We start from the raw sequence: 13,970 nt of genomic DNA on the forward strand, positions 1-13,970 counted from the left end.
AACTTACTAAAAAATAATTATTGTCAAATGAGTTTCAGATATTTTCATAGGAAATTGAACGCTCTACAAAAAAGGTTTCTTGTGGTTAATCGATTACTGTAACCATTTAGAAGATATTCGCAGTAGAATCCCAATGCCTGTTGATTTTAATAGTTTTTAAATAATTATTTCCAATTTATCCATTTATTTGATGGATTTTGAGATAATTTATGATCTATTCCAGAAAGAGAAGGTTTTTATTTAAGAAATATCATCAAATATATCAGCAGAAAAAAAAAATTCTATTTTACCATATGAAATTTTATAATTCAATACAGTATTGATACAAAAATATATTTTTTCTTTTTGTTTAAGTTATAAAAATTGACTTTTATTGCAATTCGGAAATTTTGCTCGATGTTCCTTGACAACTTGCAATAAATATTGAAACTGGTCTTCGTTTTTTGTCAAGCATTGGTTGTATTCAGATACCAGCGCTACTCCACGCTCTGCTGCGTCATTTACAACTTTTAATTGCCTAAAATAGTCTTCATTTTCTTTATAACTGTCATCGGAAGTCCACAATTCAATGTCAAGATCAAGAAAATCATATGGTAGGTTGAATATTTTAAATAAATTCAATGATCTCTGAGAAATAAAGTCACTCAAATCCTTTTGAATGATTGAATTTATGTTCTTTCGATCGATTTCAAATCTTTTAACTTTAGATTTAATACCATCTCGAGTTTTTACAGCTTCGACTATTTTCTTTTTCATATCAAGTGGAACAGTATTATCAAACAGTGATAAAATGGCGAGTTCATCATTTAAATACCACAAATGTGAAGTCATTTTGTCAATAGTTGCTGATGAAATTGAAGCATCAATCTTTTTGTATTCAATCAGTTGTTTTAAAAATTCTAAATCGTTATTAGCAGCTGCAATCGCAGAAGTTGATGAAAACCAAGCCTTCAAATATACCATTACTGTAAAAATGCAAATCTGCCGTAGACTATTCAATTCTCTGGCATTGGGATTCTACTGCGAATATCTTCTAAATGGTTACAGTAATCGATTAACCACAAGAAACCTTTTTTGTAGAGCGTTCAATTTCCTATGAAAATATCTGAAACTCATTTGACAATAATTATTTTTTAGTAAGTTACAAAATTCAAAACAAAAAGTTATTTTCCTTAAAATACTTCAACCTTTCACCTTGAATATCTTTTAAATGGTTAGATTAATGAAAAAAGTATAAGAGACCATTTTTGTAGAGCGTTCAATTTCCTATAAATATTGACGATGCAACTAATTTAACAATCTATTGGTGATAAGATATGGCCATTTTTATATAAGACTAAATTGAAAATGGAAAACTATGATGAGCATAATCTTCCCGTTAATATTAAGAGCTTAGATTTGGTAAGTACTTTCTAGAGGTAGCTAGGAACTAGTTTTCGTGTGTCGAATCCAAAAAAAAAAATACTTGATTTTTTTGACCCACCCTAATATATATATATATATATATATATATATATATATCTTAATATATATTTGAAATTACAGTTGCACTTAATGTTAAGTAAAGCCGGGGATGTTCGCCGCAATTAGATGGGTTGGGAATGTTGATGGCGATTCGTAAACTTTCGCGCTAAAATGGCTGTTGGATGCATTGAATAGATATTTTTTATTCACCAACAATTACATTCTGAATAACGTGTGAGAATTAACTCATGTTTAGCATTAACAACAACTCGGCAATAATCCTCGGCGAAGCCTAGCACATAATTTAACGGTAAAACAACATCGAAATTTCCATTGGCATCGGTTAGTTCGTTATCCCCACTTAACCACCCGGTATTTTCCAAACTATATTGCTGGCCCGGACTCAAGGATACGTAACCCTTCATAGTGCTGGTGATGCCGACATTTTTATTCCGATCAATCTCTACACCGTTCAACTCATAGCGAACTTCCTCGAACAAGTGGCAAACGGCCATATTGATCAATTTCGTAACCGCCACCGCAGCCACGCCATCAGCCTTTGTGATTTTTTCATGAATGTGTAGAGAGCTTTTACTAGGCAGTAGACACAAGTCTTGATGTTGAACAACAATACGGATTTCATCGTTGTTCTGGAAGGTGGATGATGCAAACGGCTGATGAGCATGAATCTCAGAGTGCGCGATCGATTCGTCCAATACCACAGGTTTCTGTATTTCTATTATTTCTTCCATGGTAACACACACAGGATACAGCGAACACGAATTTTTATTTTCCAAAATTTCCACGTAATCGAAGACCTAGGCTCTGGAGAAACCGAACGTTCAGAGGTGTCAGTCTCGTAGGCGGTGTAAACGTTGTCAGAGGTGTCAGGCGACCGACGATTTTTGGCCATGACGTTTGAGTTTTATAACTTTTGCCCAACTTTCTTGTCTCAAACACGATTCCCATTATTTCAGTGTTTTCACGTGTAAACGCACAGTAATCGTTTCACCACGAAAATTAATCAGCTCGTCGTCTTGATCAACTATTCTCAGCTGCAAATGCTGTATCCACAGTACGGCGATTGGTAGGTAAATGATGCTGGCAGGCACTTCGACAATCTTATATCCTGATGGAACGGTTGGGAAAAATTCGTGAATCGTATGAGCTCGACGCCCGTTTATGTACGCCCCCGCGGTTATGTTACACTCAACGCGTAAACCCGTGCAGAAATTTGAACTGGAAAGCCAGGCTACTCTCTAGCACCTCGTAGTGATTTACTGGCTAGCGCAACCTGTACAGGCCCTGCCTCGGCATTGGCGAGTTCGGCCCAATTCCGCGTTCCCTAGCCAACACTGTCCAGAAACTGGTCGTTGTTCGCTGATGAAAACTTATTACCGGTGTTTACCATTATTTATCAGTACTCCAACTTATAATTTTTAAAGTTTACTCCAGACGTCCACTGTGATATTTGTGAGTTGATTTTCGTAATCTTCGTAATGGGAATGTAGAATACCATAGTAAATATGTTTTGAAGGTAACATAACCTAAAAATTTCTATCCTATCATTTTTATGTTTTATTGTCTATCTATTTCAGCATAATGAATAACATAATTGAAAAACGACGACGAACACGCGACCGTGTGCGAAGGCATCGTTTCGTTCATCAAAACACTATTGTGCCACAGAACCATCCGCTAAATGATGACAGTGACTCTGACATCAACTCCGAAACTGAATGTGTGTAATATAAGCATCAACCTATAAGTGAAATAAAATTTCAGTTGTTATAAAGCAAGTATGAATTGCAGGTGTCAGTGATCAAGAAAATAGTAATAGGTCTGAAGAAGATGTATCCGAGGGTGGTATTTCTGAACAATTACTTGAACATAGCCAAAGTGAGATCGACGAAGAGAATGGTGACTCAGGTGACGGTTCTCAGATAGACCACGAAGAAAGTGTATCATCAGCCAGTGTCATTGATGAAAACAGTGATATCGGCTCATCTATAAATGAAGCGACTGACGATAGTTTGAATGAACGAAATGAAGCTGAGGAAATTCGAAAATGGGCAATAAAAGAACACCTTAGTCATTCTCAATTGGATGGGCTTTTGGTGATTTTGAGGAGAAGATTGCTGCCTGAACTTCCAAAGACAGCAAAAACATTTCTACGTACATCGGCAGTGGCCTATGATATACAAGACATGGAAGATTATGATGGAAATATGGGACAATTCGTGTACTTTGGTATTGCTGAAAGGCTTCGAGCCTGTGTCAATGAAGAAGTGCACATAGGTAATGAAATTTTGATCCAAGTTAATGTCGACGGACTGCCTCTCTTTAAATCAAGTAACACTCAACTGTGGCCCATTTTGTGTAAAGTTGTCCACGAACCAGACATATACGAGCCGGTGCCTGTAGCTATATACGCAGGTTCTACAAAACCAAAAAGAGTTGATGAGTTCTTGGATGAGTTCATTGAGGAAATGAACCAACTATCAGCGAATGGTATTGACATTAATGGCAGACTGTTTCAAGTAAAAATTCAAAGTTTCATATGTGATACGCCAGCTAGGTCTTTCCTCAAATGTGTTAAGGGTCATACTGGATATTATGCGTGTGAAAGGTGTACCGTGAGAGGATGCAGACCTGGCAGATCTACTGTATTTCCTGATGCGGATTGTCCTGAACGAAGTGCTGAGGACTTTAATAGACAAAGGCAGCGAGAGCATCACAATAGTGTTTCGCCATTGCTACGTTTAAGACCTGCAGTAAACTTGGTCTTGTTATTTATTCTCGATTTCTTGCACTTAGCTTGTCATGGTGTGATGAAGAAACTTTTGAAAGACTTTTGGCTTTTAGGCAATCTCCATCTCAGACTAGGCCGCAGAAGTCGAATCGAACTGTCTCGCAGAATGGAGTATTTAAAAATTCTGGTAACTTCTGAATTTCAACGTAAACCACGGTCCGTAGCGTTTATAGCAAAGTGGAAGGCCACCGAGTTTAGATTTTTTCTATTATATTGTGGAGTTGTAGTCTTGAAGGGTATTTTGAACAATAGACTATATAAACATTTTTTATTATTTCATGCGGCATGCAGAATTTTATGCTGCGAAGATCTAGCCCTCAGGTACAACAGGTTTGCAAAGAAGTATCTCAGAAGTTTTTTCTTAGTTATGCGCCAATATTATGGCCCAGATTCGCAAATCATGAACCTTCATAACTTAATTCATATGGCCGATGATGCTAAGAACATGAAGTGCTCCCTTACAAAGATAACTACATTTCCTTTTGAAAATGCACTCGGTCACATAAAAAAGTTAGTCCATTCGCCAAATCGACCATTGGCTCAAATCTGTCGCCGCTTGAATGAGAAATTTTCGATAAAAAATCATAAAGCAACTCTACCCCAGTATGTAGAGATACTCAAGGAGAATAGTGATATCCCAAATTGTAGGATGAATCACAAAGCGATATCGAAACTGAAATTCAAAGGGAAATATATACTTTCGGTCAAGGCTCCCGATAATGTAGTTCTTCTTAAAAATGGCACTATTCTCGAAATAAATCTTATGTCGTACCCTGATGACAATCTAGAAGACGTGACAATTATTGGAAAAAAATGGAAAATCAAAGAGTCGCTGTATATGTATCCGTGTGATTCGAGAGTGCTGGAAGAATGGGTGCTTGAAGACAGATCATCTGCAACTACAATTACGTGCCCTATTGATCAAATCAAACGCAAAATGATAATATTACGTTTGCCTGGAAGAGAGAAAACATATGGAATATCTCTATTACATTAATTTAACACAGGTCGGTTGAAACGTGGTATACAGTGTAATGTTACGTATATACTTGTATTAATCCGAAAAAAGTAGCTGGATATCTTTTTATATTTTAACAATAAATAATATTTTTCAGTACTCTAACCTCAAAATCTCGACCAACGCGACTTCGTCGTGATTTCGTGGCTCTAGTGATGAAAAGTACAACTCGAAACTCGTATGGATAAGGTTTTTTGACATGCGTGTTACAAGCACTCGCCTTCGGCTCGCGCCGTAAACCTCACGTCTCGTCAAAAAGCCTTATCCATACTTGTTTAGAAATGTACTATTATCCCTATTTAATTTCAGGGCGAGTGTCACAAGGTGTAATGCGCAAGCTTATTTTCACGAATAATATATGTATAAATATACATATATATTATATATGTATAATACATATATCAATATTATTCGTTTGAGTATGGGAAGACCGTCAATCAATTGCCGACACTGGAATTATTTTTGACGAGGACGTTTCTGATGTGTCTCGATATTTAAATAACGCGCGTGACTGTGGCGACATGTCGATAGTGGCGACTTGTTGACTATCGTCGTTCCGGCACGTGTTGTGTACAGCGTCCTAAAAGCCTAGAAGTGCCTGGATTTTTCTTTCACGAAAATTGCAATCATTTGAAAAAGCTGGAATTTTTTTGTAAGTGGTTCATTAAAATTATTACGAAAGCAAGCTGTTTTGAACTTTACGAAGTGAGAAGTGATCAAAAGTGTACAAAACACAAAACGTGCTGCGCAAATACCGAACGGCTCGCTGAACGTGTTATCCCACGTGCTAACCTTACATTGCATCGCTTATCATTTTTTATAACAGCTACCTGTGCCATCGACTATTCTTCGTAAGTTGTCCTTGAATATTCAAGTACAGACATTTATATTTATTACGACACAATAAGAAACTATTTATATAAATATGACACGTGCGTACTCTACCCTAACCTAACCTAATCTTACTAAACCTGTAACAGCGCATATATACATATAACAGACGCCTTTATATTATGAACAGAATCCCTCTTCGTATTTTAAGCATATAATGGGAGATGATAAAGAGGCAGAAGAGGCCATCAAGGCTTTTCAATTAGTCGAATTCGATCCACCTAATAGAAAACAAAAACGAGGCACGATAGAATGCGTACCATCGACTTGGATTTCCTATAACCCATCGACTGGCAGATGCCAATGCAAATTCATGCCACCTCCGTATTCAGTAGAGGACTCTGAACTTTTGTGTTGGCTCGTCAAAGAACAAAGCCCTCTACAAGAATCTTGGCCTGTCTACCCAATAACACTCAAGGGACATGCGAGTAAGTAAATGATCTGTTGCGTTTTCTATTAGATTTGTATATTGTTCGGAAATAATCATCAAAGGGGAATAACTGTTAAATTTTGAAAAGATGACGTATTCAGTTCATATCACAAAGGTTCGTCTGTATAGTCTCACTATAACGCCATAAGATTCGATCAGTATTTAAAGTCACTGCTCTCAGAGAGTTATAAGTAAACCCAGTTATATGTCGACGGAGCTGAAATCAGAAGATATGAAAATCTTGGGTTCTGAGGGTCATCCGAAGCTCACAAGCTTGCACTGTGTAGCCGTCACATAGTCTACGTCTGAAACTTTTAACAGAGTCAATATTGTAGAAGCCGGCTTTGCAAAAATTCATATATTTTTGTGGGTTGTGGCAACGAATAACACAAGCACATGATTGATTTCGTGTCTTCTGATCTCAGATCTAGACGTATACCGATCAAATATACATTGAGCTTTTTAACACATCAATTTTGAATCGTGTACATGTGAAGACGAGCAATAAAAAGTTAAAATTATCAAAATTTATTTTTCACTGCCAAATAATTTGTATAGCATCAAAAAGTTCAGCTGAGAGCAACATTTCTTGTAAATAATGGAAGGTTAAAAATTTCTGTTATATTTTTTCTTCTTCTAGCAACTTATGATGATGCAATGAAACGTCTCAAAGTATTAGCAGACAAGAAATTTGTATACACAGAGGATGGAACGTTACCAGAAAAAAAATCAGAGGCAGCTAAAAAAGCATATCAGAGAATCAAAGTCAAAGGCGATAAAGCAATTGCTGAAAAGTTGATGCAAGTGCAACCCATTAACACCTCCAGGAATGACGATTATGCATCAAATGTAGACTGTAAATATAATATATACAATATATATATTATACATATATAAATTAGACACTTGGGTGACCAAAATGGCGGCGCAATTTTCGCTTCTTCGATAGGGCCCTCAAAATTTTCACTCTTGTGCAAAATCAGAAGTGCGGATATATTGTTACAGCATCCTTTGAAACATCTGACCCAATTCCTTGTATTAACAGCATCAAGGCCAAGAAAAAAAATACAAAACTTAAAAATATGACAGAAACTGACAATGAGTCAACAGCTGATGAAAACAGCAATGTGATCAAACCCAGAAAAAAACCGAAGCAAAAATCAAAACAAGAACATGCTTCCTCTACCGGCAAAAACCACGTTCAAGGTGTGTACAAAAACTATTTAAATTGTTTCATTCAATTGCCGTTTTTCGACATTTCTGGAACCTAATTTGATATGAATAATTTCTAGAAACACCAAGAACCTCGTCGAATAATACATCATTATAATTAATTTTTTTACATCAAAATTTTGTTCTAGAAATTGAACGAAAACTGAGCAAAAGATCATCACGTGAAGTGTCAAAATCCACAAAAAATGTGCCTAAAGAAAATAGCTCTGAACTGAATCAGAGAGATTGTGATATCCTTAGCGGACTGAGATACGATGTTCAAATGCTAACCAAAGCCATCGACAAACTCAAGGCCATCGTTGAAAAATCGGCCTTAGCGATGGATGCTCATGGGGCAAATGTCCAAAGTTTTACGACACAATATGATCTGAACCTGCCTGTAACGACTTTGAAGGACTTTGACGCATTCGACGAGAAATTAAAAGCTGACAAAAAATTTCGTAAAGAATTCGTGAGTAAAAAAATTTGGATACTGAATTTGTATTGTCACTTATACAATATCTCACTCATTGCTTCAATCTCTCTATAGACTAGTACATTGCATTTCGTTTTCGACCACAATGCAACCTTACCAAAAAATGTGACGGCATTATTGAAAAAAAATATTTCACGGGATGTGGCCTTGAATTTCAACGCAGTGAAGGCTGGCATGGATAAACGCATTTTCAAAGAGACACAACTTTGTGGAATATTGCTGGGTAACACAATTATCGTTAACCTCAATCGTTAAATCATACCTGATAGATTTTTGTTCACTCATCTTCGAAGAATCCGTATAGGTATGCCAAAAGGTTTTTCCCATTTTAAAAAGAGAAAAGACAACTGCCTGCTTTTCGTTTTTGAAGTAAATTACAGTACAATTCAGGGTATGTCAGACTTCGCCTTGTAGGTATAGTTGGATTCAGTCTAGGTAAGACCTATCATCGTGAAGACTTAAAGCAATTTTGAAATTGATGACACCAACTTTACAAACTAATAGACTTTCCACCACGATTTGCTCTTTTAGAAGAAAAAGAAAGCAGGGTTGTTTAGTTTTTTTAACTAAAGTCTTTTCTTCCAGATGTGCTTTTGTTGAAATACAAAGAGGGAGCGCAGGGATCAATGACACATGTAACTGAAAAGAGTGTTTATCGAGAACTCGGTAACTGCCTGAGTAATGCCGTCGATTGGGATGGGCATCGTAAATCTCGACTAAAGAAAAAAGCTGCAAAGAGTACTACAATCGCTGCAGTCCAATCAGTTTGTGTCAATGTACATTGCAGCGGCACCAGCATGGAATCGTTGTCTCGTAAATCCACAGACAAATCTTCTTAGTAACGTATTCGAAAACTTCCCAAAATAGTTGTGTACTTTTGTGCTTACTGATTAAAAAAAAAGTATTAAAAAAAAAGTCATTATTTACGTACTTTTCTACTCACTGATGGGTTTGAAAAATAAAAAAAATATGTGTTACTTACGTATTTTCTATTTAGTGATGTATTAAAAAAAAAAGAAATTCACTACTAACATATTTTTCACTTACATGTTTAAAAAAAAAAATCCTACGTACTTTACTGCTGACTGATATGATGTATTGAAGAAAATAATAATATAATAATATAAATGAATAGAACTTTCATACGTTGCGAAATATTCATTCTAGAATTTATCCTTTATCCTTTTTTCCGATAATTATATGAATAGCTACTTGCAAGGATTCTGGCTAGACCCTATTAACTTAACTGGTTAGACCCTAGTCAGACCTTCTGGCTAGGCACTGCGTAGAAATGTGTTACACGCCAGGACTGGCTCAGCCCAGCTGACCTAGCCATTGCCAAGCCAGATTCATGGAAAACTAGCCAGGTGCTAGGCAGCACCGGAATTAAATTTCTGCACGGGAAGTATTAACCTTCAGTATAGCCACTGGTAATTCAGATTTATGAGTAACGCCTCGTGCTAGCTCAACCGCTTTAAATCCCAACAATCTGCCGATGGAATCTTTGGGCTTAAAGTCTACCACATGATTGCGCGTGACTTCACTGTTCAGCTCGCTGTCGTTAGCTCTCAGACTGAGGGTGACGTCGGAGGGTAGCTCCTTACACAGAAATTTTTCAATATCCTCAATTTCATAGCTCCCCGTGGGTATTGTAATGATCTCTCTGCTGTTGTCCGCCCGTTTCAGGTAAAATTTATTACATGTTTCATAAATATTGGGTATTGAATTGAATGTTCCTGAACTCGACGAGTCCGAGAACATAGTTTTTCTCCGGCGATAACTCGATTGGGGGGAAATATTGAGCCTCCAGCACGGAGGATGTACCTGACAGTGTTAACGTCAACGATTCCGACATGACTGATGCTTGCTTCTGTCACACTTGTCTTTTTATAACTGTTCGCTGAGAAATTTGAGGCATAAGTGCCCGCAAAACACAGTATCATATTCCTGATACCTCTTGTGGTTTTATTCAACGCTACCAACACCGAGATACCTCATCAGCTCCTTAGGTGGCTTCAAATCACCGAAACTATCGAAATACGCAACATGGTCACCATTTTTCTTGTACGCAACCCAATGTGTCCCTGGGCCGTTTTTATCGTCAAGATTAATAATTGCAGATTCCCGCATTTTTGCCCCCGATTTAGGCAGATCATTCCGCATTAAAACACCGCGAAAATGCGAAATTTTCATATTTTTAGCATATTTGAGTAAATCGATGTTGGTGAGAGCTCGGTGTGGTAGCTGTATCAGTTTTTTGCCGGACGTAAGTACAGGCCCATTCCGCTGCGGTAGGGTCGCAGGTATAATCCCTTGCCCAAAGCAATCGCCTCCATTGTTGTATTGTGCCGTTTGGCCTCGTTCAACCGATGTTTGTTGGCACTAGCGTCGTTGACGGCTTTAGCTATACCTGCAGCACCACCCGCAAGAGCTCCAGTAGCGCTCAGACCAGTCAGAATTGGAATGAGAAACGGTAGGAAGCCACCAATTTTATCGGGCACAGGTATAACGCGAGGCAAACGACCATTCTTCACAATCCCACTTGCAGCCGCACGAGCGCCCGCCAACGCCGACTCAACGGCTTTATAACCCGGTCGCATGGCATCCTTTGCTGCTGTGATGATGGACTTAAGATTCACCGTTCTCTTCCGATGTTTATTCTTTCCACCTGTTCCCGATTTCTTTTGCGCGGCCGCTTCAAGTTTCGATAGCTTCGCAGCTAAGCCCATTCCGAATTTAGATTTAGCTTTCATGGTGTTGGTGACTCCCCAGGCTACTGCCTTTTCGCCCACACTAGCGTCCTTGGCCAGCACGCGATTCCACGCCTTCTCAGCGAGCGCTTTATCGGCAAGATTTCTCGCCGCAATATCGCGATTCTTTGCGTATGCAATGTCGTGGTCTTTGCATGCGACATCCAGCGGATTGATCCCCAAATCGCCACGAGCCAACCTCTTGGCTAATTTTGTTCTAGGTCCACAGTACTGATACCCTGGTACGTGCAATTCAACTGGGAGATGATTGATGATTTTATTTAACAAACCACCACCGCGTTTCTTCCGTGTGCACGTCCTCATAGTCCAGCAACAACTAACGTGACTTCTATAAAAAGGGGGGAATTTATATGCCGTCATTTCAGTTCTCGTTGTCATGCTCACGAAGCATCATGAGATTTCAAGATCAACCCGATAAACTACCTATCGAGAATTTTGATAAAATGGTTCAACGCGCAAAGGGGAAGATAGAAAAACGGCATGGAAAATTGCTACCAAATACCGTGAGAGCAATTTTTTGCGGGCCATCGAATTGTGGTAAAACTAATGCTCTTCTCTCACTCATCGCGCACGGCAATGGATTGCGATTCGAAAATGTCTACGTCTATTCGAAATCTCTCATCCAGCCAAAGTATCAACTTTTGCGAAAGTTGCTAGAACCCGTGCATGGTGTGGGTTATTTCCCGTTTCGTGAGAACGACAAGGTTGTAAAACCGGAAGATGCTCGCCCCAACTCTGTTATGATTTTCGACGATGTGGCCTGTGAAAAGCAAGATAATATCAGAGCATACTTCAGCATGGGCAGGCATCGTGATATCGATAGTTTTTATCTGAGTCAAACGTATGCGCGCATTCCAAAACACCTAGTGCGTGACAATGCAAACTTATTGGTGCTATTTCGACAGGATGATATGAATCTGAAACACATCTACAGTGATCATGTGAACACAGACATGACGTATCAGCAATTTAAAGACTTGTGCTCGGCATGCTGGAATGATGACAAATACAGTTTTACCATAATTGACAAGGATAGCGAAATCAATGAGGGGCGATATAGGAAGGGGTTTGACTGCTTTATAAGCATAAACTAGCATAAACTTTCACAGTTTTATTGCAACAATCGGTCCGGCAACATGGAGAGTGCCAAGATTCGTAAGCATAGCGATACATTGCGTGAAATATCGAAAGCATCCGATATCATACGACGGAAGCATAAGATGCTCAAGTTGGACAAGGACACGACCGAACAGGTTATGGGGGAGGTATTCAAGCCATTAATAACGCCGTTGCAACAATTAGTGGATACTTCAAAGCCGCAGCAGCGGCATATTAAACAAGAAATTAAAACGGAACTACCGCATGTTACAATGAAAAAAGAAGAACAAGAAGAAAAAGATGGTGAGAGTACCAGAGATGATGATGATGATGATGATGATGATGGTGACGTTGCGGAAGATGAGGATATGAGCGATGGGAATTTCATGGATGCAAACGATAAAACGCTGAAGTTTGATGAAATTTCTACTACAAGTACGCCGGTGAAAAAAACAAGGGGTTCCATGGCGCAATATTTGAAAATGTTTAGCACAAGCAAAAAGAGGAATTTGGATAACATATAGGGTGTTCGAAAGCTGACAAGCGGTATGATGATTGGCGATACACCGATCAATTTCACTGATAATCTGGTCAATGTGGGAGATAAAAGTTATGAGAGAACCCCAGGATTACTTGAATTATTGTTTAAAAAATCGCCCGATGCATCGGTTGTAAATGACGCGGACAAGAATAATGACATAAAAATTGTAACAACGACAAATGCACATCGAAAACGTTATCAAGCTGATGGAAGCCTTCGAGATGATTTAAAGAGCGCAAAGTATAGAAATTTCATTGCAAAACACGTCGGCTCGCCAAACAAATCGGGTAAAGGCTTGCCCGACTATAAGATTGCGCGAAAGGCTGGCCGAGATGTTGATTACGTCTACTGGGATGATCCGAATGAAATTGTAGATCGTCTCCGGCTGCTTATGGCGTCACAGGCTGCAGGCAATACCAGCCATTCCAACGAAATAGTCTCCATTATTCAGGAGTTGCGTGAGGCTGGAATGGTTTATTAACGGCGGATGAACATAGAATCATCATTTGTTCTGTGACCGCCCCCGTGATGAGTATAGACATATTTGGACGGCACTCGGAGCGCGGTGGGGGTAAAAAATTTATTCGTGGGCCTCAGGGTGTTGGATTCAAAACCACCGCCGATAACCACTACGATATAGACAGCAAACGAGTGTGTAATATCGCCGATCCTCAGATGGAAAACGATGCCGTTTCCTTAAAAGTTCTCAATACCGCTTTACAATCTATGGCTGTGGATATTGTGGATACTTTTCAATCAAATTTTGCGAGTTTCGCGCATAATCACAACGAGGAGTTGAAACAGCTGCGCATAAATAACAAAATCATTGAAGATGAGTTGAGTCGCCTCAAACATATTGGGGGGAGCAAGCAACAACGACGCGGGGGCAGGCCAGCAGGGGAATTAGCACTGTTGGGAAGCAAGCAACACCGACGCGGGGGCAGGCCAGCAGAGGAATTAGTATCGATTGAGGAACCAGAGTGGTTGGCCAGCGATTCGAAAAATTGAAAGGTGAAGAGCGGGGAACAATGAAGGCTGTAATAGCAACCGAACTTCACAGACAGGCTCGGCGCAACTATCCGCGCCGATTCGTAGATGTATGTGAACTGGATGAGACCTGGCAAGCTGATCTCGTCGATATGACCGCATGCTAAAATACCCCAACGGCTATCTTGTGGAAAAAGTATTACGCAGACGAGGGAATCGGGTCTATGTGAAGAGGTTGGGTTTTTGATAG

At 39.0% G+C, this 13,970-nt stretch overlaps 3 protein-coding genes across 7 annotated transcripts; all 3 read left to right on the forward strand.

Moving 5' to 3' along the window:
* The first annotated feature begins 2,724 nt into the window (after positions 1-2,724).
* Positions 2,725-4,690, forward strand: LOC124310215 (uncharacterized). Its single transcript, XM_046774024.1, has 4 exons — positions 2,725-2,937; positions 3,063-3,205; positions 3,277-4,403; positions 4,568-4,690. Exons 2-4 carry the CDS (start codon positions 3,067-3,069, stop codon positions 4,688-4,690), a joined length of 1,389 nt encoding a protein of 462 aa, XP_046629980.1. The 5' UTR covers positions 2,725-2,937; positions 3,063-3,066.
* A 920-nt stretch (positions 4,691-5,610) lies between these two features.
* Positions 5,611-9,429, forward strand: LOC124306311 (uncharacterized). Of its 5 annotated transcripts, none has more exons than XM_046766868.1 (7): positions 5,612-6,145; positions 6,316-6,613; positions 7,256-7,471; positions 7,621-7,821; positions 7,977-8,299; positions 8,378-8,546; positions 8,909-9,429. In XM_046766868.1, the coding sequence occupies exons 2-7, from the start codon at positions 6,343-6,345 to the stop codon at positions 9,160-9,162; spliced, it is 1,434 nt and encodes a 477-aa protein (XP_046622824.1). In that variant the 5' UTR covers positions 5,612-6,145; positions 6,316-6,342; the 3' UTR covers positions 9,163-9,429. The 5 variants fall into 5 exon arrangements, with proteins under 5 accessions (XP_046622858.1, XP_046622824.1, XP_046622832.1 ...); XM_046766876.1 differs by having other exon boundaries at positions 6,337-6,613; XM_046766884.1 differs by having other exon boundaries at positions 5,612-5,946.
* A 2,801-nt stretch (positions 9,430-12,230) lies between these two features.
* LOC124310216 (histone H2A.Z-specific chaperone CHZ1-like) lies at positions 12,231-12,716 on the forward strand. The gene has a single exon (XM_046774025.1). The coding sequence runs from the start codon at positions 12,231-12,233 to the stop codon at positions 12,714-12,716; it is 486 nt and encodes a 161-aa protein (XP_046629981.1).
* Positions 12,717-13,970: the final 1,254 nt, after the last annotated feature.

The sequence above is a fragment of the Neodiprion virginianus genome, chromosome 1, assembly GCF_021901495.1.
Source record: "Neodiprion virginianus isolate iyNeoVirg1 chromosome 1, iyNeoVirg1.1, whole genome shotgun sequence".
Lineage (NCBI taxonomy): Eukaryota > Metazoa > Arthropoda > Insecta > Hymenoptera > Diprionidae > Neodiprion > Neodiprion virginianus.

Bases quoted from the DNA above. Each gene is read 5' to 3' on its own strand.
- LOC124310216 (XM_046774025.1), top strand. From the start codon at position 12,231: ATGGAGAGTGCCAAGATTCGTAAGCATAGCGATACATTGCGTGAAATA.
- LOC124310215 (XM_046774024.1), top strand. From the start codon at position 3,067: ATGAATAACATAATTGAAAAACGACGACGAACACGCGACCGTGTGCGA. The intron at 3,206-3,276 runs GTGTGTAATATA...TATGAATTGCAG, and splicing joins CATCAACTCCGAAACTGAAT to GTGTCAGTGATCAAGAAAAT. The intron at 4,404-4,567 runs GTAACTTCTGAA...TGCGGCATGCAG, and splicing joins TGGAGTATTTAAAAATTCTG to AATTTTATGCTGCGAAGATC.
- LOC124306311 (XM_046766868.1), top strand. From the start codon at position 6,343: ATGGGAGATGATAAAGAGGCAGAAGAGGCCATCAAGGCTTTTCAATTA. The intron at 7,822-7,976 runs GTGTGTACAAAA...ATTTTGTTCTAG, and splicing joins CGGCAAAAACCACGTTCAAG to AAATTGAACGAAAACTGAGC. The intron at 8,547-8,908 runs GTAACACAATTA...CTTTTCTTCCAG, and splicing joins ACTTTGTGGAATATTGCTGG to ATGTGCTTTTGTTGAAATAC.